Here is a 13,932-nt window from a genome sequence, read left to right as displayed (position 1 = left end):
TAGGCAAAAGGACTATGCCCATACAGCCAAACAGGAACTTTCATTATATCCTGTTTAAAATTATTACAAAAGTAATATAGTTTAGCAATTAAAATAGGATATATATCATGCCGAATAACTAATAATGAATAAACTCAAAAAATATTATACTTTAATATTATCAACTAATAATATAGGCTGTATTTTATTTAAATATAAGTATTTTATATAAATAACTGGAGCGGTCTCTAGTTAATAAAAATTTTAGTTCGTCTTAAACTTTTTTAAGCGTAACCTATCTTTGATTTTAGTTTTGCTGCTCCAGATAAATGTTCGGTTCGTATTACGCTCCAATATGGTGTAGACTTCTTTCTACGTGTACTCTTTTATAGAAGTTCCTCTAAATAGAAAAAGAAAATAAATTATTAATAGTGTCATACGGCATCCATCAAAGTTTTCATACATAACTTACAAACAATCCGATAAACACAAGAAAAATTTGTGTAATGTATAAATTTTCCGTTCAAAATGACAAAAAAAGCCGGCCCTGATACTCGTTGGGTTACGACGAAATCTGTTTATTCTAAATTCAATTTCCAAATAGGATGCCAGTGTTTACTGCAAACATACCTGGCTTGCTCAAAGTTAAGGATAGGATCGAGATTGGTGGAAAAATCAAGGAGACCGCTAGAAAGTGAGTTTTTTTTAACAAGCCCAATATCTATTTATTTTATTTTATGCTACAATAACAAGTAAACAGCTTACCTGATGGAAAGTGATCATTGTTACACGAATAGCACCATAGACAACAGAATACCATGTAGATCCTTTTAGAATACCTTTTTGTGCATTTGGAGATATACATCCAACTATCCGGATGAGTGGTTGTCTTCCACAGTGCGTTTTCCAAGGCATTTGCTTCCACATACAACCACGCCTTGAAATCAATTTCCAGCAGAACAGATACGACATCATAACCTTCAAGAAAAGAGCGTATTCCTTTTTAAAAGGCCGGCAACACACCTGCAATGCCGTTGGTGTTGTGGCTGATCGTGGGCGGCGGTAGTCACTTACCATCAGGTGAGCTGCACGCTCGTTTGCGTGCTGTGCTATAAAAAAAAACCAGTGGGAAAATAAAGTTTTTAATATTGTATTTTTCCATCTTATTTCTTTATGTTTTTTTAATATATGATAATGGAACGGTAACCCCGTCTGTGCGCGGTATACGCTGGCGGGGCACCAGTGAAAGAGGATAAGTGGGAATTAAAGAGCTGGTCAGTTAGGCCATTGTAATAAATGCACAATGTTTTCAGAGGGACCGCGGGGAGGTCGACTTAACAGGGTATATTTTTAGCAACAGGACTGGTAGTCCGCATTACTAACAATCCCTTCCTCATATTTTCTTTATGTTATAATACAATGGCATCCCATCGGGATAAATTGGTGGTACTTATACTTCCCTATTGGGGGAAAGGGGTTGTTAGTAATGGGGCCAAATAGCCCCGGCAGCATACCTGCAATGCCGTTAGTGTTGTGGGTGATCATGGGCGGCAATAGTCATTTACCACCAGGTGAGCCGCATGCTCGTTTGCCCCCTATGTTGTAAAAAAAATATACCCTATCAGGTCGATCTCACGCGAAAACCTTGGAAACCATCGTGGTATTCTAATTGAATTAATCAAGATGGGCCAACTGCTCTGCTTTCATCCTCATCTATCATCTCTCACTGGTGCCCCGTCAGCGTAAACAGGGTTACCATTCCATTATCATTCATTAATATACAGAATGTCGGTGAACTTGTGCGCGCAAGAAGGCGAGGAGCCCAGGGACGTGGTCCTCCACTTTGACGTTAGATTCCACCGCGACAACATTATCTCGCTGTCGAGGAAGAACGGCATTTGGATCGGCAGCGGGAACTATGACACAAACTACAATATGTTTGTACCTGGTTAGTGTCCTATGAATAATTTTTTTTTTGATGGTTGAAAATGGAATGGCAGCACCGCCTGCGCTAACGGGATACGCTGACGGAGCACCAGTGAAGGGTGATAGATGAGAATGAAAACAGGCCAGTTAGCCCATCATGATGAATTCATCAGGCATTAACCATGATAGTTTGCAGGGGGAACCGCGAGGAGATCGACCTGGTTGGGTATATTGCTAGCAATGGGATTCTCAGTCTCTATTACTAACAATCCCTTTCCCCTCTATGAGTAATATTAACAACCGAAATTTATTATTTGGTCTTTAATTGAGCAGAAAACGCTTTTTTTTAATGGGTAATAATGGTATGGTAACCCCGTCTGCGCTATCGGTATACACGGGCGGGGCACCAGTGATAAATGACTGATGAGGATGAAAGCAAGTCAGTTAGCCCATCCTGACGAATTCAACTAGAATTAGCCACGATGGTTTCCAGGGGGAACCACGTGGAGGTCCACCTGACAGGGTATATTGCTAGTAATGGGGCTATTTGACCCCATTACTAACAATCCCTTTCCCCCCTTGTTCTTGTTTTGTGTACTTCTGTGCGAGTCGCATACTTCTTTGATTAAATTATTTATTTATTTCTATTAATAGCTGGAAGATTATTTACCGGGTTAATAGGTTTGTTTGAATCGAATCATTTGGCGTTTCATTGTTTCTGCCTACCCTAATGGGAGACAGGCGTGACAGATATGTATGTATGTATGTATTATTTACCGGCTATTATCAGAAATAAAAGATACCTTTTAACCTTGAATACGTGTTATACCCTTACCTTACTAAGTTATTACCCTTGTACATTCTACAGTTTTCTTTCAGCTTCTCAAAGGTTGACTGTAAGAGATCCCTTTATGGGATAAGTCCGCCATTGTATATTAAACCATTTACCAGTGTTTAATCTGAGTTATGTACAATAAAGATTTTACGATACGATACGATACGTGTTCTCTCGGTAACAATTAAAGCAGGAACGAATGACAGCCAGTCTATTCATTATTGCCCTCACCAAAAATTATAAATACAAAATTAATGTAACGGATACACGATCGAGTCAATTGCAATACTTAAATTCAAAGATAAAACAATTGACGTTCCAATAATCAAAATTAGCTTTTACGTGACAATATTTTATTAACGTTGTACTATAAAATATTCCATTTGATGTGCTGTCCAATGATTGGCTGATTTTTTTTTTCTCTTTTAAACATAACGTACTTGTTTCTTTGATATTTAAAATTATATTTATTTATCTATATATATTATGTAGGTATATTGTATGTGTATGTATATGCATGGATGTAGGTATATATTTATGTATATATATATATATATATATATATATATATATATATATATATATATATATATTTTATCGTGTATATATATATATATATATATATATATATATATATATATATATATATATGTGTATTTGTACGATAAAATATAATGTAATAAATTTAATTTTGTCCGTTTAAAAATTGTACACTGCTGTATCCGCTGACATTGATGCTCCTTTCCACTTTGGATGTTGCTGGAAGAAAACTCTATCAGAGTTAGGCTCGCCGCTGTACATTTGTTTACCTCTGTCATATTTTTATAACTAATGTGTACAATAAAGTATTAAATAAATAAATAAAAAATAAAATTGTACTTAAATAAATCTATTTAATATTTCCCAGGTACAATATTTCAGATAATCTTCGAAGTGAAGGATACAGACGTGATCACCATCTACTGTCAGGGTAAATTCCATTCGAACTTCTTGCCGAAGATACCTCTCTCGATGGCCAGGTATATTGTGGCGTGGGCGGACGTCGAGAGAATCACGCACTGTTTCTTCCATATGGGGAATAAGGTACTTGATTGTTTTTTAGACCATAGACTTTGTTTTAGTTTTATTTACTGTAAAGGCAAAGGGCAACACCCATGCAGCTGGAGTTAGACCATAGACAATAATTGACAGTAAGTAAATAAAATATTCCATTTTTGAATTACTTCTAAACCAAGGAGTTACTTAATTCACCTGAGTAGGTATCCATATATTTTTTTTAATCGTTAGAAATTATTCACGCATTGGCCTCAAATTAATTTTGTAACGATGGAAGCTGCTGTTTTACTTTGTACCTACAGCAGAATCTTGATTATCTATATTTATAATAAATCTGTAGAGAGGTCAATTCTGTACGTGAAATATATTTCCAAAATAACTATCAGCGGGTGATTAGTGATCGATACTAATGCCAAAAATGCAATCAGTAAAATTTTTGTCTATCTATCTGTATGTTCGTTATAGAAACAAAAACTACTTGACAGATTTTAACGAAACTTGGTACAATTATTCTTCATACTCCTGGGCAGGTTATAGTATACTTTTTATCACGCTACGATCAATAGGAGCAGAGCAGTGAAGGGAAATGTTAAAAATGTCCACCCGTGCGACGCCGGGACGGGCCGCTAGTTGTAAATAAAAATCTGTTTGTAGACACCAGTGGCGGACTAAACATGTCAGAGGCCCGGGGCGACAAAGCTAAATGAGGCCCCCAAAAATGAGGAAATTTTACAAACTATTTGTTGAGTTTATATTTGTATATATAAGTGTTTATGTTTAAATAAACTAAATAGTTAGAATTTAGAAAGTGACGTTTAAAAAAAAACATAAAATAAACAAACATAGAATGTTGTTTAAACCTATCTGCCTGCCAATATTTTTTCTTTACTACCTACAGTATATTTTTTTTTTACTCTTCAAAGAGATATATTAGTCATAACGTTATCGTTGCTTATAGATAAAAACAATTGTAAAACTTGATTAAATCATCTTATATTTTTTTTATACAACTTAGAATGGCAAACAAGCTGACGGCCCACCTGATGGAAAGTGCCAACTGTCGCCTACAGACATGAGCAGTAGCATGGACATAACAGAGTATACTGTTTCGCCCATGATACCCCCCATCCGTTGCCATTCCTGAGGACTCAGGTGTCATTCCTCTGTACCCCGTAAATTCACGCCATATCCCACCCTTCAAACCGAAACACAGCCATGCAAACGCAACTGCTTCACGGTTGAAACACGAATGGGACAGAGGTATTTATTGATTTATTCATTACTACATGTATGTGTACATGACAGATTTAATGCTAAAAGCATTCTCTTCCATTCAACCTGAGGAAAGTGTCAGAATACTCGAATGCGATATTAGTAATTATTGATATACACGTACAGTAAAATTTACATAAATTAATATGGATAAGGAAAATGGAGGCATTTAAAAGCCCTCGCGATCAGAGGCCAGGGGCCGGCCACCCCTTCCGCCCCCCTCGTTAATCCGTCACTGGTAGACACACAAATCCGCGTTCTAAATTCAAATATTTTCAATATGTAACAGCTTAGGTGACCTCTTTTTTTTTTTTGATGGGTGTAATTAATGGTATCCCCGCCTACGCTAACGGGATACACTGGCGGAGCACCAGTGAAGGGTGATAGATGAGAATGAAAACAGGCCCGTTAGCCCATCATGATGAATTCATCAGGAATTAACCATGATAGTTTCCAGGGGGAACCACGAGGAGGTCGACCTAGTTGGGTATATTGTTAGCAATGGGGTTCTCAGTCTCCATTACTAACAATCCCTTTCCCCCAACCTCTTCTGTTAAAAGTTACATATGAAATGTTACTTCTTGCTTTCTTTCTACTTTGTTATATGAATTTAAATTTTGTTTTGTTTTTAGTTGATTAATCAATTTATTTGTTTTAATAGAACGTCTCGATTTTAATAGGTTTTTTTAATGAATGTTACGTAATTTAATAATGTCATCATTGCTATTACATTTTTACCAGACGTTTTCAGCTGCTTGGTTGGCCTGGCAACAGTTGACAGCAGGTTGCTAATATTTAGAAATATGGTAGGTGATTGCCGTATGCTCCAAGCCCCCTTCCTTTCATGTGGGTGTCGTAAGAGGCAACTAAGGGAGGGCGAGTGATGGGCAACAGCGTCCCTCATAAAACATCTCCAAAGCCTAACTGCGATTACCAATCTGTGTGTCAAGCGTGGCAATTACTGACGAACCCCTCCAAGGGGGAGGCTTATATTCGGCAGTGGACTGCCTGATGATGATGATGATAAAGGGTATATGGTATATACTTTAATTACAATATCTATATACTGATCCAATAACGAATATGTTAAAAGTCTGTTATTCAAAACATAATATTGGATAACAGACTTTTTCTCAAACATGCTTGGAAATGTGAGCATTATTTTAACAATCTTCTTCGAGATAAATTAAAATTGCCGTACTGGCCAGATACATGCGGGCAGCGGCCGGCAAAAGTTGTATGAAAATCCATATCTGTCATGTTTTGCGGCCAGATAAATTACTATGTAAACTCATCTGTCCTGTAATTTAAAAATGGAATGACCTTTTACTTCGAAACGTGACTACCAAGTAGGTAACTAATAAAAGGTTTTATTTAAATTTCGAACTAGTTTGCAAATAGAAAGCTGTTTATTGAAAAAAAAAAACAAAAGAACATTATGGCGCGTGATAAATTATTATTGTTCGTTATTCGTCATTGAACTTAAAAAGTAAAATTGTGTTTTTGATTTCCGCGTATTGTTTGAGAAAAGTACCATACAAGCCTTGACCACAACTCTTGATAGACTCATTGCACGCCTCGGCCCGCAATCAATGCCTCTGTTGCTGGCCGCTGCAGTAATATACTATTAACATATTCGAAAATAAATATCCAACCGATATGGACGATATCATAATAGGTAATGATCTCTTTTCTGTCACCAATATACAGAGGAACTCAATGTATAGATATCGAGTCGGTATCTATATTACCGATGCCTACAGCAGATGTAATACACGTCACAGTGTATTCTATGTTCATGCCTATAGGCGATGGTTACCACTTTCCATCATGTGGGCCGTCGGCTTATTTTTTTAGTTGCATAAAAAATATTAAGTTCTTTTTTACCTACAGGCTTTAAGCGGTGATGAAGCAACTGTACCAGGTACCTACCATTCATCATCACCTCGGTCCCCCGTGGTCATCGGAGATGTTAAACGCTGGTATTAAATATTTTTTATTGTCATTAGAGTTAAAAATCTAGATATGGTGGGAAGGGAGATAGGATTTTTTAATGGATGATAATGGAATGGCTACCCTGTTCGTGAACAAAAATAAAGTCGAATCTTGATCTTGAATGTGTTTATTAATTTTGTACAAGAACGTCACAATCGAAAGTGTCAGATAAAAACATTATTTTTCTTTTTTTGTATAAAGGGCCAACAAAGAGTTTATATACCAGTTATTAATTAAACATTCCGCCACCCAAGGACTACTATAGTCCTTCACAATATAGTAAACATGTAACACAAAGTGAGATGATAGAAATCAAATTACTACATAACTGTTAGAAAAAATTAACAAATTTTAGTTATTCAGTGGCAGAGGGCACAACTTAGCTACAAGTCTTAAAGAAATTGTTAGCTTAACATTAGAATATATTTAAACCATTTGTACTGGACACTAGAGAGTATGATATATTTGCTACTGTTTGTTGTTTAAAACAAGATATACATTTATTCACAGTACTTGTAACAAGACTTTAAACGAATAATCCAGTACCTCTGTCTGACGTAATTTAAAGGTAAGTTGCAAGTCACCATGCAAAGATTTAATATGTGCATGAGTAACAATTAGTTTACATAAATGACATTTGTTACTTAAAATAATATGAGACTTTAGATAGTTCGAAACCTCTGCATTCACTAGTCTGCCACCCACTCTTAGTATCTTTTGTTCATCAAGAAACGGATTAAGTGTATATAAAACTTACTTCTTTTGTGAATTTGCTTGTTGTGAGTTAAAGTTTCAATCTCATCTTTAAAAATAGCTTGTGACCAACGAGTACATACAAGCAAAACAATTTTTATTTCAGAAGCAGTTAAATAACAATTACAATCCCTTCTAATTGAATTAATTTTGTTTTTACAGCATTGAATAAATGGTTTAAATATTTGTTTATGTAGTCAGTAATATCATTATTTTCAGTGATACAAATGTGAACTTTAACTTTTGTTTTAACTTCTAAGTCTGTTTCAGGAATATCTATATCATTATTTACAATATCATCGGGTTGACTTAGAAAATCAGTGCCGTTCGACCACAGTTTTGACTGTCTCAAATCATTCGGACTTAAACCTCGAGAGACTAAATCTACAGGACTATTAAAAGGTGTCAATATGACGCCATTGACTACTATTCGTGAAAGTTAAAATTTTTGCTGTTCGATTAGCAACAAATGTTGTCCAAGTACCAGGTGTTTTGCGTAACCACGTTAAAACTATAGTAGAATCAGTCCAAGTGAACACACAATTATTTTGTATTCATAAAACAGTTTTAAGGCTGCTCAACATCTTGGCTAGTATACTCGTAAATAGCACCACAAGTCGTGGCAATGTAACTTGTTTTACTGAAGCTACACGTGTTTTCGCGAAAACTAAATGAACATTAACATCTTTGGCATTCCAAACTCTGATGTAGACAACAGCAGCATAAGTAGCACAAGATGCATCGCTGAAGCCATGTAATTCTAATCTAGTAGTAGTATTTGAAATGCTGAGCCATTTTGGAAAGGGAATGATTTGCATGTGAGAAAACTTATCTAGGTAAGTAAACCATTCAGTTTTTAATTCTAGTTGTAGCTCCTCGTCCCAATCCAATCCAGCTAGCCATAATTTCTGCATGAATAGTTTAAGAACAATTATAGAAGGTGCCAAACAATCAAGAGGATCAAAAAACTTAGTTATCACAGAAAGAACAGTTCGTTTAGTGACATTGTGAGATATAAATTCTAAACTTAGTGTTAGTTTAAAGTTGTCAGTTTGTGACTTCCATTTAATATCTAAAGCTTTAATAGCTTTTTCTACTTAATAGTGACTGTACTTAAAGAATCTCTTTTATCGTTCGAAATTTGATTCAATACTAGTTTACTATTAGACGACCATTTGTGCAAAGGAAAGCCACCTCGTGCTAATAATTCAGTTAACCGATTTCGAAGAAATATTGCATTTTCCTCTGTTGACGTACCTGTTAACAAATCGTCCATGTAGAAGTCTTCCTTTATAATTTCAAATTCTTTAGAAAACTCACCACATTCATCTTCAGCAAGTTGGTGCAGTGTACGGATGGCTAAGAAAGGAACACAAGACCAAACGTAGGTTACGGTAAGTAATCTGTACTCTTCATTAGGAACATTGAGAGATTCACGCCATACGACTCTTTGAAGATCTATATCTTTTTTAGATACAAGTATCTGTCGATGTATCGACTTCTGTATATCTACAACTAAACATATTTTGTGTTGTCTCCATCTTGTAATGAAGTATCGAATATCTTGAAGAAGAGGAGGACCGATTAACAATTTATCGTTTATTGATTTTCTATTTACAGGTTCAGCACTACCATCGAAGACTACGCGCAACTTTGTACTCAAGCTCGACGGCCTAAGGACAGCATGGTGAGGTAAGTAATATATATTTTTATTATTAGTATTAAGTTCATTTTCAGGAATCATCTCCATATGTTCGTGTGACAAGTATTCATCCATAAAGTTACTATTTCATTTTCATTTAAGAGTTTCCTCTTGTCGGTGCAAAGTTACTATATTGACTTCTAAATTCAGGTTTGTGTAAAAATCTCTTCTCCATCTGTTGCAGACGATTAATAACCAAGGTTTGTGAATCACCAAGACTTGTGGAAAGAAACTCTTTAAATGGCAAGCAATCTATGTATCGACCATCATCGTTACGTGTGTAAGTATCCTTATAGTGTTTCTCGCATTGTACTTCTGATGTAGACATAGGCTTTTTGTGAGGAACGTGCTCTTCGATCTCCCAAAACTGCCTAAGTAACTGATTCACCTCCAATTTAGTATGAGCTACAGTCACATTGTGTACTTGTGTATCAGTTTGTGAAACGCTTCCAGACAGCAACCAACCCAGGCGAGAGTTAAAAGCTACGAGAGTGTTGTGTTTGTGTATTCCATCGAGAATTATGTGAGCATGCACGTCGGCACCCAATAAAACATCTATAGGACTCGGCTTGTGAAAATCAGGATCAGCTAGATCTAATTGCATTGATGAAGGCCAAGTACCTTGTGGAAATTCTCGAGATGGTAGTATTGAAGTTAGTTTTCTAAGTACATAAGCGTTAACTTCAATACGTGAAAGTGATGGGTTTTTACAATGAATTGTGAGTGTTACCATAGAGTTAGTAGTAACTCCTTGTGAATTGGATATTCCAGTGACTTTACCAATTACAGGTGTGCGATCAAGATTCAACAGTTGTACAGCTGCTTCAGTAATAAAAGAAGCCTGAGAGCCCTGATCTACAAGTGCCCTAAGAACGTAAGTAGAGCCATTCTTTGCCTTTACTTTAATTTGAGCTGTAGGTAAAATAACTTGTTTGTTATTTGTTTCAGGTTTCGTGTTAGCAGTATGACAAGACGTAGAGGGACTCTGTACTGACTCATTTTTCTCAGTTGTAATCTCTGGTTTGTTAAGAGTTGTTAAATGCAGCAAAGTGTGATGACGTCGTCCACATTTCTTACAGGTTGTGCTTTGCCGACATTGTTTCACAGAATGACCCTTAATCAAACAGTTGAAGCAGATGTTGTTCGTTTTTATAAAATGTTGACGTTCTGATACAGTAAGTGTAGCAAATTTCTTACAATAACAAATGTAATGGTTCTGTGAACAATATGTGCAAGTACTATTTACTTCAGTAACGTAAGTTTTGACAGATGTAAATTTTTGTGGTGTGTATATCTTCTTTGACAATTCTTTGACTTGAGTTGAACTAATCATTTCTAGTGTTCTGAATCTATTCTCCAAGAAAGAAGCTAAATCGGCATAAGTAGGAATCTCAGTAGAATTACCAAGAGACTGCTCCCAAAGTTTATGTGATTCGGAGTCTAACTTTCCAACAATAACATATACTAAAATAGCATCCCAGTTAGAAATACATATGTTGAGATTTTTCAACGAGTCAAGACATTGACTAGTAGTGTCTAATAATTCTTTGAGACTTTTAGTTGATTCGCCAGCTAACTTCTTTTGACTTAATAAGCGATTCAGTATGTTGTTGACAATAATCCTCTTGTTGTCGTATCTTTCTTCCAGCTTTTTCCATGCATCGAGATAATTAGCTTCGGTAAGTGTGAAATTCTTTAATAATTCTGCTGCTTCCCCAGTTAAACTAGACTTAAGGTAATGATGCTTTTCAATTTTAGACAAACTGTTATTGTTATGTATTAATGAAATATATAAATCTCGGTAGCTAATCCAATCATTATAATCACCAGAAAATACTGGAAGGGGTATCGGAGGAAGATGTGGTCTCGAGTGTGAAGATGATGCGATGGTGATGGTGTTATCATCATCAGTTTTAATTGATTTTGTTTCATGTTCATATAACCAATCTTTTATCCAGGTCTTGAGATCTAAGTAAGCCTCTTCAGTAGAGTTATAATTTTCAGATCGAGATTATATGATTTTAAATCCGACTCTGAATATGTAGTTGTAATGTACTCATATTTTATTATAAGACGACCAGTTAGCATCTCTAAACGTGCATCCAAATATCCTCTTGTAATTTTAGCTCGAGCGCACTTCTTCGTGTTAGTAAGTAATTTCACAATTTTATTTGAATTGTCCAACAACATTGTAATACGTGAACTAATATTTTCTGTCATTGTGATATGCAAACAACAAAGTCCGATATATATATGTGAAAAAAGTATTGTACACTGAAGTTGTGAATATTTATGCGTTTAGTACTGCACTATATTTATTTACTAAATTATCCGGCTCGAAGGACCAAATGAACAAAAATAAAGTCGAATCTTGATCTTGAATGTGTTTATTAATTTTGTACAAGAACGTCACAATCGAAAGTGTCAGATAAAAACATTATTTTTCTTTTTTTGTATAAAGGGCCAACAAAGAGTTTATATACCAGTTATTAATTAAACAGTTCGCGCTATCGGTATACGCTGATGGGACACCAGTGAGGGATGGTGCTAGCTATGGAACTTATAGTCTGCATTATTAACAATCCCTTCCGTGTGGTCCCGGCATAGAATAGGCCACCCCTTCCATTCCCATGGGTGTCATAAGAGGCGACTAAAGGTACTTAACGGTCGAAGGATGAACGGCATTGTCCCTTTTAAAACTTTCTCCAAAAGCTTAACGGCGCTTGCCAACCCGCCTTTTTTTTTTCTTGGGGAAATGCATCATACAGACCCAAACGCCCCTGGGGAGGCGTATGTGTACTGTCGGACTCCTACCGGCTAAAACCACCACGGCATCCCTCGCCGCGCCATAATGTTGGGGACCCGGGTTCCTGCCAACCCGCCTGCCAAGGGTGGCAAGTACTGGCAAAACTCCCCTTATGGGGATGACTTATGTTCAGCAGTGGATAGTCGTAATGAAATAGTCAGCGGCATCTGTCAACTGTCGACGATATGGTGAACGTAACGCTCAACATGCCCATATGTCATCGAGCATGTAAGAATATAACGTGGCAGGGGGCGAGCCAACCGCCGGCACTCTGGTCATGTTCGGTTTTTTTTTTTATCAATGTGAGAAACATCAATCAACTATATACTACTAAATTTAATTTTATTTATTGAAAAGTTGGTTGGAAATTTAAATTGACACTTTTTTTTTATGTTGGCAACATTTGAAGTAACGAGTTATAACCTTTGTGATCTGTACGTACTGTTTGTAAAATATGCTGGTTCTTGTTATATTTATATTATTATTTATATTAATTGTTAGTAAAATGCCATCTGTTTACTTGCTGTATTGTATATATTTTTGGTTCTATTTCAATTGTTTATAAATATTCTTTTTTATAAAAAACCACAATTGTCAATATATAAAAAGGTTAATTTTAAACACTAACAATTTCAATAATTTCAGCTATTCAGCAGTAATATCAATTTATTTATAATGGGAAAGGTAAAGGAAAAAAGTCATATAGCTTGATCTTAAGTAAAAAGTGTATATTTCCAAGTTTTATCAAGGCAAAATTTCCATTCTTTGTGTTATTCATTTTAAAAAAATAAAAAAAAAATCAAGTGCAGGAGAATTCAGGATATGGGGTTCTCTGCTATGGTTTTTTAAAAATAGGTAGAGGTTTCTTTAGGGTCGCTAACGCGCAGATAGTACTCGTGCTGCTATAAACGTCCATAGACTACGGGAACCGCTTATTAACTTGCGGATTGTTTGCCTGGTTGGCTTGTCTGACAATTTATTGGTAACTATAAGAACTTATTTTTTTTTTTAGTTTAAGAGTATCTAAGAAATCAACATCCGGCTCTCCCCAGTTACACTCCTCATATGAAAGCTCTGATGAAGACAAACCAAGGCCGAAAGCCGAAGGTCGAGCCGACAGATATTTTTACGACACGTTAATGTGCCAGGAGCATTCAAAGTTTTCACCAGAATCCATGAAGTATAGACAAGACCATAGTGCAGCTAGAAGCAAGGCAGATTACCGAAAATACAGAGACGTAACCGACACAGATAAGAATGACAGCGAAGATTACTCTGAGGTGGTCGCCTCGAAAAATATAGATTCGTCTATGGCTGAATCGGATAATCTGCACGATTTAGGCGCGAAAAAGCGCGGCAGACGCGGTAAGTTTCCGTTGGCGCAAGTCGTAAATTTTATGGGGAAAACGGCCAAGAGAAATTAGCATTATGCTATAATAAGCAAATGTATTTTAATTGGTAATTATTATTTTTTTATTTTACATTTTCGAACTTGTGTTTGGATTGATTTTGACTTTTTACAAATAAAATTTTCATTAATAAAATACATTTATTTATACATTGATAAATTACATAATAAGTATATAAATTAAAAATATAAATTATATT

General features: G+C 35.7%; 1 protein-coding gene across 2 annotated transcripts; it reads left to right on the top strand.

Annotated features, from left to right (window-relative positions):
• Window positions 1-423: 423 nt before the first annotated feature.
• Window positions 424-13,886, top strand: LOC113521942 (uncharacterized). 2 transcript variants are annotated; one of them, XM_031914481.2, is made up of 5 exons: window positions 502-673; window positions 1,764-1,927; window positions 3,648-3,823; window positions 6,962-7,050; window positions 13,337-13,878. In XM_031914481.2, the coding sequence occupies exons 1-5, from the start codon at window positions 585-587 to the stop codon at window positions 13,746-13,748; spliced, it is 930 nt and encodes a 309-aa protein (XP_031770341.2). In that variant the 5' UTR covers window positions 502-584; the 3' UTR covers window positions 13,749-13,878. The 2 variants fall into 2 exon arrangements, with proteins under 2 accessions (XP_031770342.2, XP_031770341.2); XM_031914482.2 differs by lacking the exon at window positions 1,764-1,927 and having other exon boundaries at window positions 424-673; window positions 13,337-13,886.
• The last annotated feature ends 46 nt before the right edge of the window (window positions 13,887-13,932 follow it).

This window comes from Galleria mellonella, unplaced genomic scaffold (genome assembly GCF_026898425.1).
Source record: "Galleria mellonella isolate WM207_F2 unplaced genomic scaffold, CSIRO_AGI_GalMel_v1 utg746, whole genome shotgun sequence".
NCBI classification, from domain to species: Eukaryota; Metazoa; Arthropoda; class Insecta; order Lepidoptera; family Pyralidae; genus Galleria; species Galleria mellonella.
The sequence above is the reverse complement of the archived record's forward strand: the minus strand, read 5'-3'. Positions and strand labels throughout refer to the sequence as shown.